Source organism: Solenopsis invicta, unplaced genomic scaffold, assembly GCF_016802725.1.
Source record: "Solenopsis invicta isolate M01_SB unplaced genomic scaffold, UNIL_Sinv_3.0 scaffold_38, whole genome shotgun sequence".
In the NCBI taxonomy this organism is placed as follows: Eukaryota; Metazoa; Arthropoda; class Insecta; order Hymenoptera; family Formicidae; genus Solenopsis; species Solenopsis invicta.
Window position 1 is genome coordinate 258,410 of NW_024105284.1, and position 17,360 is coordinate 275,769.

The 17,360-nt window shown below is 32.8% G+C and overlaps 1 protein-coding gene across 1 annotated transcript in view; it reads left to right on the forward strand.

Moving 5' to 3' along the window:
- The window catches only part of LOC105204157 (charged multivesicular body protein 4b), a 62,742-nt gene extending 46,297 nt beyond the window's left edge, over positions 1–16,445 (forward strand). The window contains exons 3-4 of the mRNA XM_039459369.1: positions 7,849–8,099; positions 14,132–16,445. Of these exons, the coding sequence (XP_039315303.1) occupies positions 7,849–8,099; positions 14,132–14,187 (307 nt within the window). The 3' untranslated portion in view covers positions 14,188–16,445. The remainder of the gene's footprint in view (positions 1–7,848; positions 8,100–14,131) is intronic.
- The last annotated feature ends 915 nt before the right edge of the window (positions 16,446–17,360 follow it).

Sequence of the window (17,360 nt, forward strand, 5' to 3'; positions counted from 1 at the left end):
AAATACATATTTCCGTCTATTCTATGAATGTTATGACAAAGAGCTGTCAAATTGCTGTTACATGTTCGGTATCTTATAAAGACTTTAGATTGTCCCCAGATGTAAATGGCACGCCAATCTGTTTAACCGTATCTATTTAAATTAAAAAGATCTTGTTTGGAATATGGTCCGATTTAGCTTATTCTCTCCTATATAACAAGATTTTAATTATATTTTGCTAAAAAGATTATATTCTGCGTTCAATAAAAAATGGATATTTAAATGGGAGTTCAATGAAAATAATGAAAAGTTGTATAATAAAAAGTTATATTGAGCAACAAAAAATAAACTTGTTTAAAAGTTTAACAAGTCATTTTGATGGACTTTTTGGCTACACGAATTTAAGCGTGAAATGATTTATGTCAGGATTTTGAAAAATCTGCTATTGAAGTTGCTAAAAATTGCAATTTTGATACTTTTTGATGATTAATAAAGATTAGGATATGTTATAAACGATAGTTTAGATCTTTTACTTCAAACTTTTGCATTTTTTAAACAAAAGATCTAAACTATCACTTAGGACAAAAGTAAACTAAACAAGGATAGTTTTAAGGTTTATAAATATTTTTAATAAATGTTGATATTGATGATAATTGTAATAAATACATTTATTTAATTTAATATAAAAATATAAAATATTTTAGTAAATGTTTATAAAATATTCAAATAATTATTATAAATACTTTGTATTAAAGGACTTATAATTATTATAAATACTTCGTATTAAAGGACTTAAAATTATTATAAGTCTTTTATAAGTAATTGCATACTATCGGGACTATTCACATAGTGCTCAGTCAAAGACAGTTTATGAAATTCAATATTTCTTGTAATATGCTCTACAAATACTTAACCTAACCTTGTTAAAACTGACCTTATTTAACCCCGTCTATAAACCCGTATTAACGCATTTTTAATTGAAAAAGACAAAAATATCCACAAAATATACCTTTAGATTTCTGAAGTTACTGAACATGAATCTAAACCCAACTTTAAAATGGCGGATTTAATATGGCCGATAAGATTTCAAAAGTTTGTAATATTAATATTGGAAATTATTTATATTGGAAAATGTATAATTGGCCATTTGAAATTTTTAGAATTTGAATTTGAATTTATGTTCAGTGACTTTAAAAATATAAAAGAATTATTTTGTTGAAATTTATCTTTTAAAATATGCTTATAAACGGATTCATAGATTAGGTAAAGCCAATTTTTAGTGAGACTAGGTACAATCGTGGATACGGAGGTTGCAACACTTTTATTCTAATGAATTTGGGAACGCGCAATTAAGTTCGGGGATGCAAATCATTGTATTCTACTTCGTATTATTCATCGCGCATGAGCGAAGGCAATGTCAAATTCACGTGTACAACATGTAATACTGGCGATGTAGCATAAGGAGTTGCGAGTTTGCTCTCTGTGTCAAAGATCTAGGTTCAAATTTACTCAAATTAGTATAACTCTAAATCGGTTTTTTATTGATTTAGAAGCGATCATTCTTTCTCGGAAGGCAAAACCGAAAGTAACTTTGCCTAAGAAAGTCTTTTAATCGGGGTTTGTCGAGATTGGTTCAACCCATTAAAATCCACCGAATTTTAATGGGTTAGATCCACCTAAAATAACCCATTTAAATCTACTTAAAAAATTCATTTACAAAAATCTATTTAAAAAATTTAATGAAAATTTAATAATAGTGTAAATGAAATATTTAATATAAATTATAAATATAATTTAATATTATAAATAAAATAAATAATATATGGTAAAATTGAACGCAATGAAACTCAATTTAAATTTTATTTAACCCTTAAACACACTGATCCTGTAAAATACGGAAACATTTTTGGGTCTGGCAGACTTTTTCAGCTTTGAGAAGCTATAACTTTGATTACAATCAATATTTTTCTACGATTTTTTTTTGAAACAAAAGTTCCAAATCTCAGTAGTGCGACTGCATAATCGACATTGCCGACAAATAATTTATTGTAAAGTTATAAAAGCAAAACCATTAAGCAAAAATGAGAAATTGGTCAAAAATCTACTTTTCCTTCAAAAAATCATATCTTTGCAACAACAAACGTTTAAGGACTTTCAAATACGGCGTTTTAAAGCTAAAGAGTCACACTTTCAAAATAAATTTTGGCAGTCATTTCTTTTAAAAAGTATAATTATGTAACATGGAAAATATGAGGTATTTTTGGGCATCTAAAAATCCACTGAAAAAAAATTCTAAAGCTAAAGATTCATACTTTCAAAAAAAAATTATATTATTGTCATTTCTATTAAAAAATGTACTTATGTAACAAGACGAATATGAGGAATTTTTGATTAAATCGTGTCTAAAATTGAAAATTGATGTGTTTCATGATATATTTTGGAAAAACTCTTTTTTCTACAACATTTTATAGTATTCCAACTTTAGACAGAGTATATGCGAGTAACATCTGCAAATCGACCTGTTCGAACGTATTTTGTCCAGTTTTTTTTATGTAAAATACTCACAAACAAAGTTTCACTTACACACTATATGGGTCGCATTGACCCTAACAAAACTTTGCTGCCGTGCCGTTCGAATTCTAGTTGACCAAAAAAGTTGATCAACCATATCAATCGAAAGAGGAGATTTCAAACTTTTTTTACGTCTTGGTCCGAACCTCCTATCTCATTCCGTCTTCACATAGCAAGCGTTCAAAATTTCATATGGGGTCTCTCAGACCCACGTGTTTAAGGGTTAAGTATATTTTGTATTTTAATCCAATTAATACTTGCGGCTTTATTAGATCACAAAATACTATTAACTTTTATTAAGTTTTATGGCGTTTGCTGTACCAAGTATTTCGTAGTTTTGACCAAACATCCATCTTCCAGGCATAATGGCTTTTAAAATTAAAGATAATGAATTTTTTTCGAAGACGATGTAGCAAGAAAATGTCATTAACGAGTTTTTATCTTCGAAATGGTGGAGAAAAAAAACGAAATTCAATAAATTACCAAAAGGATTTTGCGATTGTTTTTGCAAATTTTCTATTATGTTTTGCGTCTTCAGTATCTATTGAATGATTTTTCACAATGTTTGGATTTGTGTGATCCGAACTACGACATCGACTTGGTGTAGAAAAAATTACACCAAACAAACTTGTAAAAGTTTATCTTTTTCTTGCGCTCAAGTGAAAACGTAAATATTGATTGGGAATCAAATTCAAATATATTAATATAAATTAAGTTTTGTTATATGTTTTATTTTTTTTACTACATGTTATTAAAATATATTTATAATAATTTATATTAAGTATATTAATTATATTAAATAACAAATATTTTTAGACTTTTTACATGACAAAATCTTTTTTATCTCTTGTAAGAGAATTAAAAAAATAGTTTAATTAATTCTTGCTTTAATTTTTATCTTTCTTTAAATATTAATTAGTTAAAAACTTTATTTTTTAATAGGAAATTTATTAAAAAATTAAATCACATTGATAAATTAATATGTTAAACGTAAATAGATTTAATTAAATTTATTTTATATTAGAATTATTAATTGAATAGCAAATTTTGTTAATTATTAGTGAATTGTAAGAAATAACGCGTAAAACTCGAAAAAACCTTATGGGGCTGGGTTTTTTCAAACCCTGTTTCTAATAGGCTGTTTGAAACCGGCCTAATTAAAGCTATAGATTAAAGCTGTAACAAACCGCCTTTTGACCCCACCCTTCCCGGACCGCCTTTTGACCCCACCCTTCCCGGACCGCCTAACTGTCCGAACAACCGCCGAACGGTAATTATCGGCGCAGAGCGCCTAATAAGAAATCCGAAGACCGAGCGAGCGAGTGAGCGCTCCCGCGCGTCTTGTATCTCCGTGCGCACGCGCTCTCGTTCCGTCGCCGTCCGCAGCCACGATCTACGCGCGTGGCCCGAAACGAGAGATCCGAGATTGAGTGGCGGGGATGCTGCCTCCAGACCGTTCTGCCGCAAAACGTCGCACATCCCCTCACCTCGTTTCTCGGGTATATAAGGCGATGTTCGCCGGACGAAAACACCTTGTCCGTTTTTGGCTGGTCCGCCGTACAGAAGTTCCCCAGATTGAGGAAGAAATCGAGCGCCTCGGTCTCCGTCAAGACACTTGACTCTCGACCGCTCCCGATACCGCTCCGACTCCGTTTCTTGCTCGCCGCAATGAGCTCAAGTAAACTTGGGCCCTGTCAAGTTACTTGTCACAGGGCAATTCCGACATCATCCCGAGTCCGGCGCTACCACGAATAAGGGAGTACGGTGCTCCGTGCCTCCACCAAGTGCTATCCGGCGAATTACAGCGGTATTAACCGCCTCGCGACGGGCCGCGCGAAAACACGCACAACGACACGGATTCGTGTACGCGCCGCGCCCCGTCGTACCGCGCCACGCGTCGCGTCTTGCGATACGTTTTCACGGCCACAATAACAAGGCCACTCGAGTTCCGGGCAGTGTTTCCATTAGAGTGGTCTGAAATTTCCCTTCTCTTAAATTTCCCCTTTTTTCCCCACATTCTACCTTTCCCTGTATTTTTTCTTATATAAAAAATGTTATCCCAGATTTTATTATTTAAGAGTAGCGTACTTCTGAATTCTTTATTTTAATAAAAAATTTTTGAAATTATATTTAAATCGTTTATTTTGTTTCTTTATAATTATTTATAAATTTCTTTATATTTTAATGTTACCAGACCTCAGGTTAAACTTAAGTTAATGCTTTTAATCTAGAAAAAGAAAATAAGTTATGTTCATTTCCAATCAAATTGTTTAAAACTGTATTTTTAATAAGGTGAATAAATGAGGAAAATAAACGAATTAAATAAACATCTTTTAAAAATTAATTTTGTTAATTTTTTAATGTTTGAATACAAAACAAAACTAAATGTTTATTTTAATTTAAAACAAAAGTATTTTAACCACGTTTTTAGTTTCTACACTAGTTACAAAAAGGGATTTATTAATAAGGATGGCTATATGTTCTTATTTTTGCGATTTTGTTGGATTTTCTCTCATTTTTCCCTTTTCTCCTTTCTTCCCACAAAAGTTCAAAAATTCCTGAAATGGGAAATTTTCCCTCAAAGTGGAAACACTGGTTCCGAGAAAAGAGCTCGACGCCGTTTCGAGAAACGCGAAATGGGTGCCTCTGTACATAAACCTGTAAATAGATAGCCGTATTTCTTACGCGAGTTTATTGTCACGTCCGTCCGCGCGTTTCCGTTTACTATTTTAAGTTCCGCGATTAATTACCGTCCGACTTCGTCTCCGTATTATCTGTAATTACATTGCCGACGCTATTGCGTACCATTGAATGTATGTTCATGAGACGTATGTTGGTCTCATCGCGTCTTTTCAGTTTCCAATAAACACTCTCTGTTTCACAAACATCCAAAACGACGTCTAATTCTTTCAGGCGACCCTTCGCGTCCGTTCCTATACCAATCATCATTTGTACGTGAAGTATGGTCGTTACAAAACTATAGATCTCATATATCTACGGACATATACAGAGGAGACAAGTGTACGCGCTAAGTGTATGGTATGCGAAGAAAAAGATAAATTTAAATAAATGTTATGTGTCATCCGAAATTTGTGATAATTATTAACCCTTAAACACGTAAGTGGGTCTGAAAGACCCCATATGAAGTTTTGAACGCTTGCTATGTGAAGACGGAATGAGATAGGAGGTTTGGACCAAGACGTAAAAAAAGTTTGAAATCTCCTCTTTCGATTGATATGGTTGATCAACTTCTTTGGTCAACTAGAATTTGAACGACATGGCAGCAAAGTTTTGTTAGGGTCAATGCGACCCATATAGTGTGTAAGTGAAACTTTTTTTGTGAGTATTTTACATAAAAAAAGCTGGATAAAATACGTTCGAACAGGTCGGTTTGCGAATGTTACTCGCATGTACTTTGTCTAAAGTTGGAATACTATAAAATGCTGTAGAAAAGGGAGTTTTTCCGAAATATATCATGAAACACATCAATTTTCAATTTTAGACACGATTTAATCAAAAATACCTCATATTTGCCTTGTTACATAAGTACATTTTTTAAAAGAAATGACAATGATATAATTTTTTTTTGAAAGTATGAATCTTTAGCTTGAAAACGCCGTTTTGTAAAGTTCTTCAAAGTTTTTCGTTGCAAAGATATAATTTTTTTTTTAAATAGATTTTTAGATGCCCAAAAATACCTTATATTCTCCATGTTACATAATTATACTTTTTAAAAAGAATGACTTTGCCAAATTTTATTTTGAAAGTGTGAGTCTTTAGCTTTAAAACGCCGTATTTAAATGTCCTTAAATGTTTTTTGTTGCGAAGATATGATTTTTTGAAGGAAAAGTGGATTTTTGACCAATTTCTCATTTTTGCTTAATGGTTTTTCTTTTATAACTTCACAATAAATTATTTTTCGGCAATGCCGATTATGCAGTCACACTCCTGAGATTTTGAACTTTCGTTTTAAAAAAAAATCATAGAAAAATATTGATTGTAATCAAAGATATAGCTTCTCAAAGTTGAAAAAGTCTCCCAGACCCAAAAATGTGTTTCTGTATTTTACAGGATCGGTGTGTTTAAAGGTTAAATTTCAGAAATATTAGTAGAGCACATTACAACGAGTATGTATTGAATTTCTTAAATTGTTTTTAACTGAGCACTTTATGAATAGTTCAGACAGTACACAATTACTTATGAAAGACTTACATACTATAATAATTATTTAAATATTTTATAAATATTTACTAAAATATTTTATATTTTTATGATATTAGATTAAACAGATCATATTTATTACAAATATCATCAATATCAATACTTATTAAAATATGCATAAAATATTACTATAAAATCTATGATGTTAATTATTCACTATAAATTTTAAAATAATTATATAGTATTTTTTAAAATAGTAATAATATTTACAATATTTACCATAAACATCGTGTGCTGTCTGGAAGAGATCAAATATCATAGAATCGTATTATATCCGATAAAAATATTGCGAAAAGTCCAATTATGTATAATTAGATATAATTAGATTCCTAGATATAGCAGTTGTAATAATTTACACAATTATCGTATATTTATCTTTTTTAAAATTATAAATTTCTTAATGATTCTTAATGGCATAATTTCTTGTTTTTTTATTTCATAAATGTTTTTGCGATCTTAGATTGAACAGATCATAAAGATTTACTATAAATATCAAAAACATTTATAAAATATGAATGAAATATTAAGAAATTCAGTACTCCTTGTAATGTGCTTTACTAATATTATATTTTAGAATTTAATATTTATTTAATGTTTAATATTTATCACAGATTTTGCACAGCACATTATATTTATTTAAATTTATGTTGCATGTTATATATGCGAATTTGCTAGCTTTGCAGTTATCTATCGTGCATGAGCGAAGATAGTAATTCGCATCTCTGAACTTGTGTAATTGCGCGTTTCCAAATTTATTAGAAAAGTATCCACGACTGTACAATCTTAAAATTTTCTTTTTTTAATTTATTTTTTATATTTTATTGAGACTAATAAATTTTTTGATAAAATTACTGGTCAAGTTTTAAAATAAATATAATAATAATAAAAATGTAATAATAAAAAATAAAATTTAATAAAATGTCATCAAAATTTTATTAAAATTTTGGTAAAATTTTTCCACTAAGATGGTTTTTGAATATAGAAAAAATACGTATAATACCTGAATCATATACATTTATTTAATAAATAATTTTATGTTTATGTTGTAACTTCATTTTTATTATATTTATATTTCAGGGATGTTGACCAAGTACACGACATGATGGACGACATAGCGGAGCAACAAGATGTTGCTAAAGAAATTTCAGACGCCATATCTAATCCAGTGGCATTCGGCCAAGATGCTGATGAAGATGAATTAGAGAAAGAATTGGAGGAACTTCAACAAGAGCAGCTTGATAAAGAATTACTTGGCATCGATACAACGACGGATGAATTGCCAGCAGTACCAACCGCTGTTCCCGTTGCACCAAGTAAAACTCGCACAAGTAATTATTTTTATAATTCTATAAATTTTTTACCTATCCTCATAAAACAACATTTTTCATGCATAAAAAACTCAATACTCGTACAACGCACAAATGTTGAATTAACATTTCAGAAATGTTGAATTACGACATTGTTAATTTTAAATCAATGTTTCAAGACATAAATTAATAATCGAAAAGATATTATAAAAACGTCTGATATTTATTGAAATACTGTCCACTAAATGTATTATAAACATTGTGTAATACAATATTCAGGAATATTATCCAATATAGGTTCAACATTTATTAGACAAAAGTCACTTTTTGATCCATCGCAATTCATAACGCCACCACTCTTTTCAAAAATTAATGCAACGCAAAAAAAACGTTTGAGGTCTCAAAATATTCGTGTAGATTTGAATAGAACACGGCGATTTGTAAAATTCAATATGGCGGCTGAAATATGACGTCTGAAATCTGACGCCTGAAATCTGAATGTCCCAAATGATCTTACAATATCTTCGATTAAAATGCGAAAACTTGACAAATTGGCTCATAAAATGATTACTGTAAGGTTTTTGAAGTTGTTGATTACGAATCTGGAGACAGAATTACAAAATTTGAAATGACGGATTTAAAACGGCCAGATTTGGAATCAGTACATAAAACGTGAGTATGATAATTGTTTATTATTGTGTTATCTGGTCAGAAACGGCACTAGAGTATCACATTACTTACAATTTTGTTTCTTTAATGACAAAGAAAGCATGTCCACTTTGGATTTTCATTACTCACGGAATATCTTCAGAATATCATTTTGCAAGAAATTTTTGAGTTTTTATGTAAATCCTTTTGCTGTGCCATCTCTTTGTTGAACCAATGGTCATTGTAGAGTATTAAAATCCACAATACACAACAATAAACAACATGTATAATTTCTTTCAAATTTTTTAAATTTTGTCTCCAGATTCGTAATTAACGGTCTTGAAAACATTATTGTAATTATTTTTGAGCCGATTTGTCAAGTTTGCGCATTTAATCGAGGATGTTGTAAGATCATTCGTGACTTTTTTGGATTTCAAGCGTCATATTTTAGCCGTCATATTAAATTTTCCAAATCGCTACGTTCTATTAGAATCTACAGAAATTGTTGTACCCAATACGACCACGCTAACAAGCCGCATAGCAACAGAAAATCAAGATTCCCATTCATATGCGTATCGGATTCAAATTTCCTGTACGCAAAAGTATTGAAAGACGCTAATAGTCTTTCAGGCTTCCAGTTCGAATACTATCGCGCTACACCAGCTATTGCTGAGTCGCTTTCCGGTATTCGTATTTTAGCTAAGCGTGGGAGCTGCATTTTGCACGAACACGATTGGTCGAACTAAGTGACAAATTTGTGAATAAATAGAACCATAAAAGCGGAAAGCGACAGAAGAATCAATCGAATAGCTGACCGGAACGTTACTCGTCGTGCGTGCTTTACACGTTGAGCCGGTAACGTTATCCGGAGATAATGCGAAGAGACCTATATACCGGGTTGTCTATGTATGAAATCACGTATACGATTGACACATAATTATATGTCAAGTGTAAAAAGGGCAATTTAAAAATATACAAATATATATATATATATATATATATATATTAATATTGGAATCAAGAGTGTGTACTATCTCTGATCCGTCAACGTGGCCCTTCCTCGAGTTCTAACTCCTTGGGCGCAGCAACGAAATACCTTACTGACATGCTAGGAAGACCACCGGGGCATAACAACGTATACGAATATTTTGAGATCTCAAATCTTTTTTTGGTTGCGTTAATTTTTGGAAGGAGAGATGGCACGTTTGACGCAAAACGTTCCACACACACACACACACACACACACACACGCACACGCACACGCACACATATTGCGACCGTACTCACGAGCGTGGTGCAACTACGCGATCACCCATGACGACAGATAGACACGAAAATTAGCTTGCAGACATTGTTTGTCTCTAATGCGCAACAATTAAGCAACAGATTGGGCGCCAGGCATGAACGAGCGTGCCGCTCTTATATGACAAAGTTACCGGTCGCCGAAATTCTTTGCTATCAAACGCGAAAATGTTTTATTGCGTCACGGGCAATGACGGATTTTTTTAACCGGTAGTTCAGCCACGGAATTGGCAGAGGCGGAGATTCATTGCGGGCGAGAAGATAGAAGAGAGCGAGGGAGCTTAAAGAGAATACGTCAAATAAATGGAAAAATTAACAATATATTTTTGCCGATCTCGGATATTAAATCGCACAAAGTTTTGTACAGTTTCTCGCGACCCGAGCGCGGCCGGAAAATACCACGCGGTCGTCGGTACGAGCTCACAGAACGGAGAGAGTCGGAATTCGATTTTAATTAACGGCGGACAATATACGCCGTTCACATTCAAAACTCTACACGCGCACTCTCATTCTACACGAACTTACGTGGCGATTCGGCACGAAGTATGCGATCGGAACTACGCGATCGACACATCCAAACGCTACTACAAACACACGAGAATATTACAACAATTAACGTGACTTGGCTGTGGCGTCGGCGACGCTCTCAGTAAACGGAACCAAGGAGATTTAAGACACGACTGATCGGATGAGGCGCACGACGGTAGAGCACGCGGACAGCACGCGATCACCTACATGCTCCTCTTTAAGCGGAAAATCTTATGATAACGCGGACTCTAAAAGCGACTACCGCGTGTGCGACTCATCCGATCGGCGAAATCGGTGGCCTAAAAGTCTCGTTTGTCTCACCACGACGCTGGCCTTGCTTGAAAGGTCGTCCTCAGAACAGAAGCAGCTTCGGTCGTCTTAGATCGTGACGGCACTTATGACGATCCACAGCGAAGTAATTAATAGCGCGAAGAAATTCGGCAGGCGGCACGCAGGATCTCTTGTCCCACGCACGGGGCTCCTTGCGCCCCGCTATTGGCTCCGCCTTATTACGCGGTCCTCGCGAGCCTCTAATCAGGTTGTCGCATTGCGGCCCGCAATTTGAAGTATATCTTCGGGCAGCTTACAACTTTTCCCGTGGTTTTTCCGAGACTGGACGGCTATCTTTACGGACTCTTCGATGTCCGCTGCCTCCGCGCTTGAGATTAAATCAGGAACATCTTCTCGCAGCTCCTCGTTTGGGGTCTCCCACGCGATGATTTGTGTGGAGTGTCGATGTTTTCTTCGTCTGACTTTCCTTCTGTGCGTCCTGCAATATTCAGCGACTTTACTGTTGCATACGGGCGCGACGGTAAGAGATAACGTAATTAATTAAATTGAGATCACCTGTCGTACGCGCTACTGCGATCCTGCACACGATCCATAAAGCTCCGGCTGACGGTATGTCCTCCTTCTTGCAGTCTTCTTGCCGGGTGAGACCCCGTCGGTACAAAATTAATATTTGCTAGCCGCTGATCCGCAAAACGTCGCTAAAATTGACGGACGAACACACGCGCACAAAACAAAGACGCGAAATTATTAGCGCACGCGTCAACACGTCCGTCTCCGAGCTGAGAGGGCGTAGAGCCGCAGCGTGCGCTCCCCAGCCGGATCTTACGATTCCTGTGACGGAACCGAACAGGATGTCACGTCACAATATATATATTTCTTTGTTTATTGATACATTTAGCTAGGCAATTGCGATTACTGGGCGGTCCCCGCCGTGGGCACGCTAGATACGCTTGTTCGCCGATTATATTCTTTACTAATTTTTATTTCGGTAACTATTGCAAATTTTGTAAAATGGTACTAAACGCGCGCGCGCGCGTGTGTGTGTGTGTGTGTGTGTGTGTGTGTGTGCGTGCGTGCGTGCGTGCACGTGCGTGTATGCGTGTGTGCGTATATACTGTACATGTATATGTAAGGTGTTCTAGGAATGGTGTACGAATTACGCATTAGGAACGTGAGAGTGATCAAGATGAACAAAAAAGTCTTATATTATTTTGAAACATTTATTATACGACCGACCAGCGATTATTGTTGATAAATGCATAAGAAAATGTTTGGAGGTATGCTCTACACGTCGCCCCAATGTCGTTTATAAGAAACTTCTGCGCGACTAGCAATTTCGATCGCTGGGCGGTTGCATTTTGCCGCGTGTTTAGATTTGGCCGTAGGCGAGCAAATTCGGCTATCTTTATGGATTGATAACTCATTAACTTATGCGAAAATCGCAAAATAATACAAGATTTTTTTGACTTACAATTAGTTTAGTCTATTCTATCTACGAGAAAGTTTGATTATTAATTATATCAGACACCTTGTATATATAATATTTTAACAAAAACCCTTTTTTAAAAAAGTATCGTACATTAGTTTATCTTGTATTAAAAACATTTTTTTTTAATTTAACTTTTTCAGAAAAGATTAGATTATACAATTAGCTAGGTATTTTATTAGACATAAAAAAACACAACAGTATTTTTCTCTAAACCCACCTAAACTCTAAACTTTTTAAAACATGTGTATCAAAGTGAAAAAGAACTTGGCATGCCCGAGTCTCTTTATATTATGTCTTATATAGGTATTTAACGTTGCTCAGTATTAATAATGTTAGAGAACGCAGGAAAGGAGCAAGCAGACTGAAATAAAGGACTTGTATTATTGTAGGAATAACTTAAGAAATGTATTTTACTCGATGTTACATATAAAAGGAACGGAAGTGATCGAGAGAGCGGAGTTGAACTACGGATAAATAATATGTAGATGGGAAAACGATTTGTGAAATTGACAGTACAGATGGCCGTAACTGAGGCAATAGATAGATCAAGTGATGAATTTTGTATGTTTATCATAGACATATTACATATAGAGTAAAGAAGTCAGCCTCAAAAGTAACCCGTTGGAGAAAGAGACAGAAAACGGGAGCTTTAGTCTATCTCTCTTTTAATGCCGCTAGTAGACAAAGACAAGAATATAGGTCCTATTTATTCTCTCTTTCTATCGTGGGGACATTTCCACTTACAGATCTGTCTATGGCTCTTTTACTCTGTATGTAATATCTCTATGATGTTGATCGCCTTATGTTGATCCAATAAATAATTTAATCAATAAAGAACAATCAGTATAGATGCAACGTTGAAAACATTCACAATTTAACATCCAACATTGTTACATCTGAGCTATATTCTATGCTGTATGAACAAGTTATTTACCTTTTTTTATGTACATTTGAAGTTTAGTGTTAGTCATTCAGTGATCATGGTGTAATATTAAATTTTGCCTTTTTTTTTAAATTATGTATTTTTATGTAAAAATGGTTGCTGAATCGGAAAATTTTAAAATTTGAATTATTAGAGTAAAATGTATTTTTGGTTGAAAGCAGCTCAAATTTTTTCTTTGTTTAACCTTTATGAATTTTTTTAATATTAGTGAAGTATTAGTGAAAAAAATGTGATAATTACTGTTTTGCATATTTAGAAAAAAATTTTTATTTGGTCAATTTTTGATAAAAATGTATTTTTCTATCATTTTGCTTTGCATTGCGTTTCATCAACTTTATCGAGTTTTTTGATGCGTGAAAGAAAAATTATTTTTAAATTTGTTGATTAAATTAATTTATTTTAATTAAATAGTAATTAAATAATAAGAATATAGACATGTGTGAAAACACGACTAAAGATGAGCCTTGATCATAGCAGGATTTTTGTGCTGATTTTTTTGTGTGATTTTGTATATTTTAAGTTTTGTAATTTAGATAGTTTCAACTTACAATTGTGTTCTAAGTCCGACAAATATCTCAACGCACAGTTTGTAGAATTAAAATATGTAATAATAATTGACATAGAAATATTAAGTAGCAAGATCCACTTCGACCGTGACACTTATTTCTGAAAAATTACTTTTGTTACACGATGTAATAAAAATAATTACTTTTGTTACACCATAATCACTATTATAAAAATATGTAAATAACAAATCTTGAACAATTTAATATTTTTTGATGTATATAAAAATTATTGTAATTTATATCATTTGTTTATAATCTCAATAAAATGTTGTAATTTTATTTTTAGAAGCTAAACCGGAAGAAGATGACGACTTGAAGGAATTAGAGGCGTGGGCATCATAAAGTGATATTAGAAGTGATGTTAAAATCAAAGATACAAGACGTTTTTAGATAAATATAAATTGTAATTACCATGCATAAATTACTATGTCATACCTTTTTTACGGTTGCATTCCGATACATTGCCAGTACTAAAAATCTGTAGTTCACATTACATGTACTATAAATTTTAGCATTGGCAGTGAATTTCGTAACAGCCTAAATAATTATTAAATTAATTTGTGAAAATATTAAGCTTCTTTATTAAACAGAACTTTTGAACGAAACCACTAAAGTTAATATTTAAGCTTGAGTAAAGATTATACTACATATATTTTTATGCTGTGGTAAATATTACTAATAAGTAAATAGAATAACAAGCACACAAAAGTTGCTTATAGTAGTGGCGAAAAGAAAGAGGGTAACGTATTTTATATTTACAGTAAATGTATTGCTAACTAATAAACAGATAAAGTTTAGGAGTGGATCCAAATGCGCAACTGTTCACTGAGTGATTAAATAGCAATTGAAGATTGATTTCTTACTTTTGGATATAATTAATCATCTTCAATATCTATTTAGCCAATTTAGGCAATTTCTATTTAGTGAAAGGTTTTACATATTTAGATGTATCCATTAAATATCAATTTACATGCAATATACAAATGTATATGTTATGGTAAATTTGATGAATACGGTTATTATACATAATACGGTTAATATACATAATAACCTATAAATATCTAACCTAACCAAAACTAGCGGTTATTATGCATATTAACCGGTTATTATGCATAATAACCGATTAATCAAATTACCGTAACATATACATAAACAGCAAATATAAAATTACAGTTATATAAATGTTATAATTTTCCACTTAACAATGTAAACAGTTACATTGTTGAGTGAGAAATTGTAACTAATATTTATATAACTGTAACTTTGTGTTTGCTGAGCTAGTATATATTTTTTACATTTAGTATACAGGATGCCCCAGAAATGGGGTATGGGCCGCATTGGGATCGTGGAAGTGGTTTAGAGGAAAACATCTTGAAACTTGGGATACTCGCCATAATTATTGACCTAAAAAGTAAAACATCTGAAGCAATGTGCGATGACGCTGCGATTCGCGAATTTGTAATATGACCCATTGTTACCTTCTCGCCGCATGCTAACACTATCAAGCAAGACGTGATAGATCATGTTATGAGTTTGCGAGATATGGTATCACTGCACATTTTTTTAGACATTTTATTTTTTTAAGTTGATAATTATAGCAGATATCTCAAAATGGTATAACACTTTTATTCGTTTTGATCGCTTCTACGACTCCAATGCGGCTCATAACTCATTTCTAGGACACCCTATATGTATATATACATATATATCTTAAACACTGCATATTCGGCACCAACTATAAATACAGCATATGGGAGACTTGGAACTTTGAGAAACTATTCTTTGATTTTAATCAATGATTGTTCAATATTTTTCAACAATTTTTTTTTTTTTTTTGAAAGTTTAGTGTTTCAAAAATGTGACTGTATAAATTGACGAATTTATTATATTGAAAAATGAAATTTTTGTGAAATTATTAAGGAAAAACCATTAAATGAAAATAAAAATTGTAAAAAAACATTTTTTTTTAAATAAATCATATTTTTGCAACAAAAATCTTTCAAGAATTCTATAATACGGTGTTTTAAAGCTAACGAGTGATATTTTTATGAAAAAATTATAGCATTGTCATATGTTTTAAAAAGTATAATTATGTAACAAGAATATGATAATAAAAAACTTTACTTTCGTTTTCCGTGCCGTTTGAATTGTAGTTGTGCATTGAAACTAGTTAGTGTGGCTATTAATAGTGGAAACCTCTAACTTTTTTTTATCTCCTATCTTAAATCTTCTTTCTCATTCCGTTCTTACACAGCAAGTGGTCGACATTTCATACGGGGTCTCTTATACCTCATGTTTAAGGGTTATATATGTATACGTATATGTGTATATATATGTGCGTGCATGCGCGTGTGCGTGTGTGTGCGCGCGCGTGCGCGTACACACACACATATACATACACTGAATGTAAAAAATATGAAATAATTCTGTCTAGAAAATAGATTGTAAGTAATATTATTTTTTCGAAAATATTTTGTTATTGTACATACGCATAACGATTTAAGAAACAATTTTCTTTCCTTAAATTGTTAAATATACATGGCCTTCTAATCTTTGTGTAAATATATTTGCTATGAATAAATATCATAGATCCAAAAAAAGTACTAGTTTTTAAATTAATATTATCATTAATTGAATGATATATTAAAGATAGAAATACGAGTATATATTCAATATGAGATAGATACGTCTTGTATTGTAAATTCACTGAACGTCTTTTTTTTAATGTTTTTAATTTAGTTCAAGTTTAATTGAGAAATTAATCTTTTCTCTTAAGGCAATGCTGGACTGACGGTGGAACTCACTCGACGTCAGTATTACAAATTGCTGTAGATTTTTTTTCGACGAACTGTGGGTCGCGCGTGAGGCGAAAAGTAAGGGGAATAGGCTAGCGCTCTTTGTCAAACGCACTCATCTGTCCTTGTTCTTTTGACTTTAGCGTCTCTAATGCAAGATCTCTGAACTATCATGAACACAATTTCTGCTCTGCACCAATTCCATGTGTAAATTACATAAACAAAATTTATTCAGGTCTTTCTCTCATACTAGAACTTTTAGGATCATTCTGCAAGCATTGTATTGTTCTTTCATTTAATTCATTTGCCAAAAATTACTTATTTCATACGTACCAAGTCTAAAACTTTTATATGGGACACATGCTGTCACAAGTTGGCTGCAGATGCCGATAATTAAAGTATAATTTTTTAATCAACTTTTGTTTTTTGTATTAAATTACAGTTTCCGGCGAATATTTTTGTTACTACTTTAAACTTTAGTGTAAAAGGATTTTGAGATTAATAAAGCCAATTAAGAGAAAAGCATGAATATAAATAATGGCATATATACATGTTGTCCAGCATCGCCGTAAGGGGATGCTAAAGCTAAGGCTGAATTTTCTCGACGTCGATATTACAGATTATTTTTTTGAACGAGCGGGACGCGGTCGCGCGCGGGGTGTAGAGTAAGGGTATGTGTTCTGTGTCACGCATAACTCGCATTAACTAGATTCCTCCCAC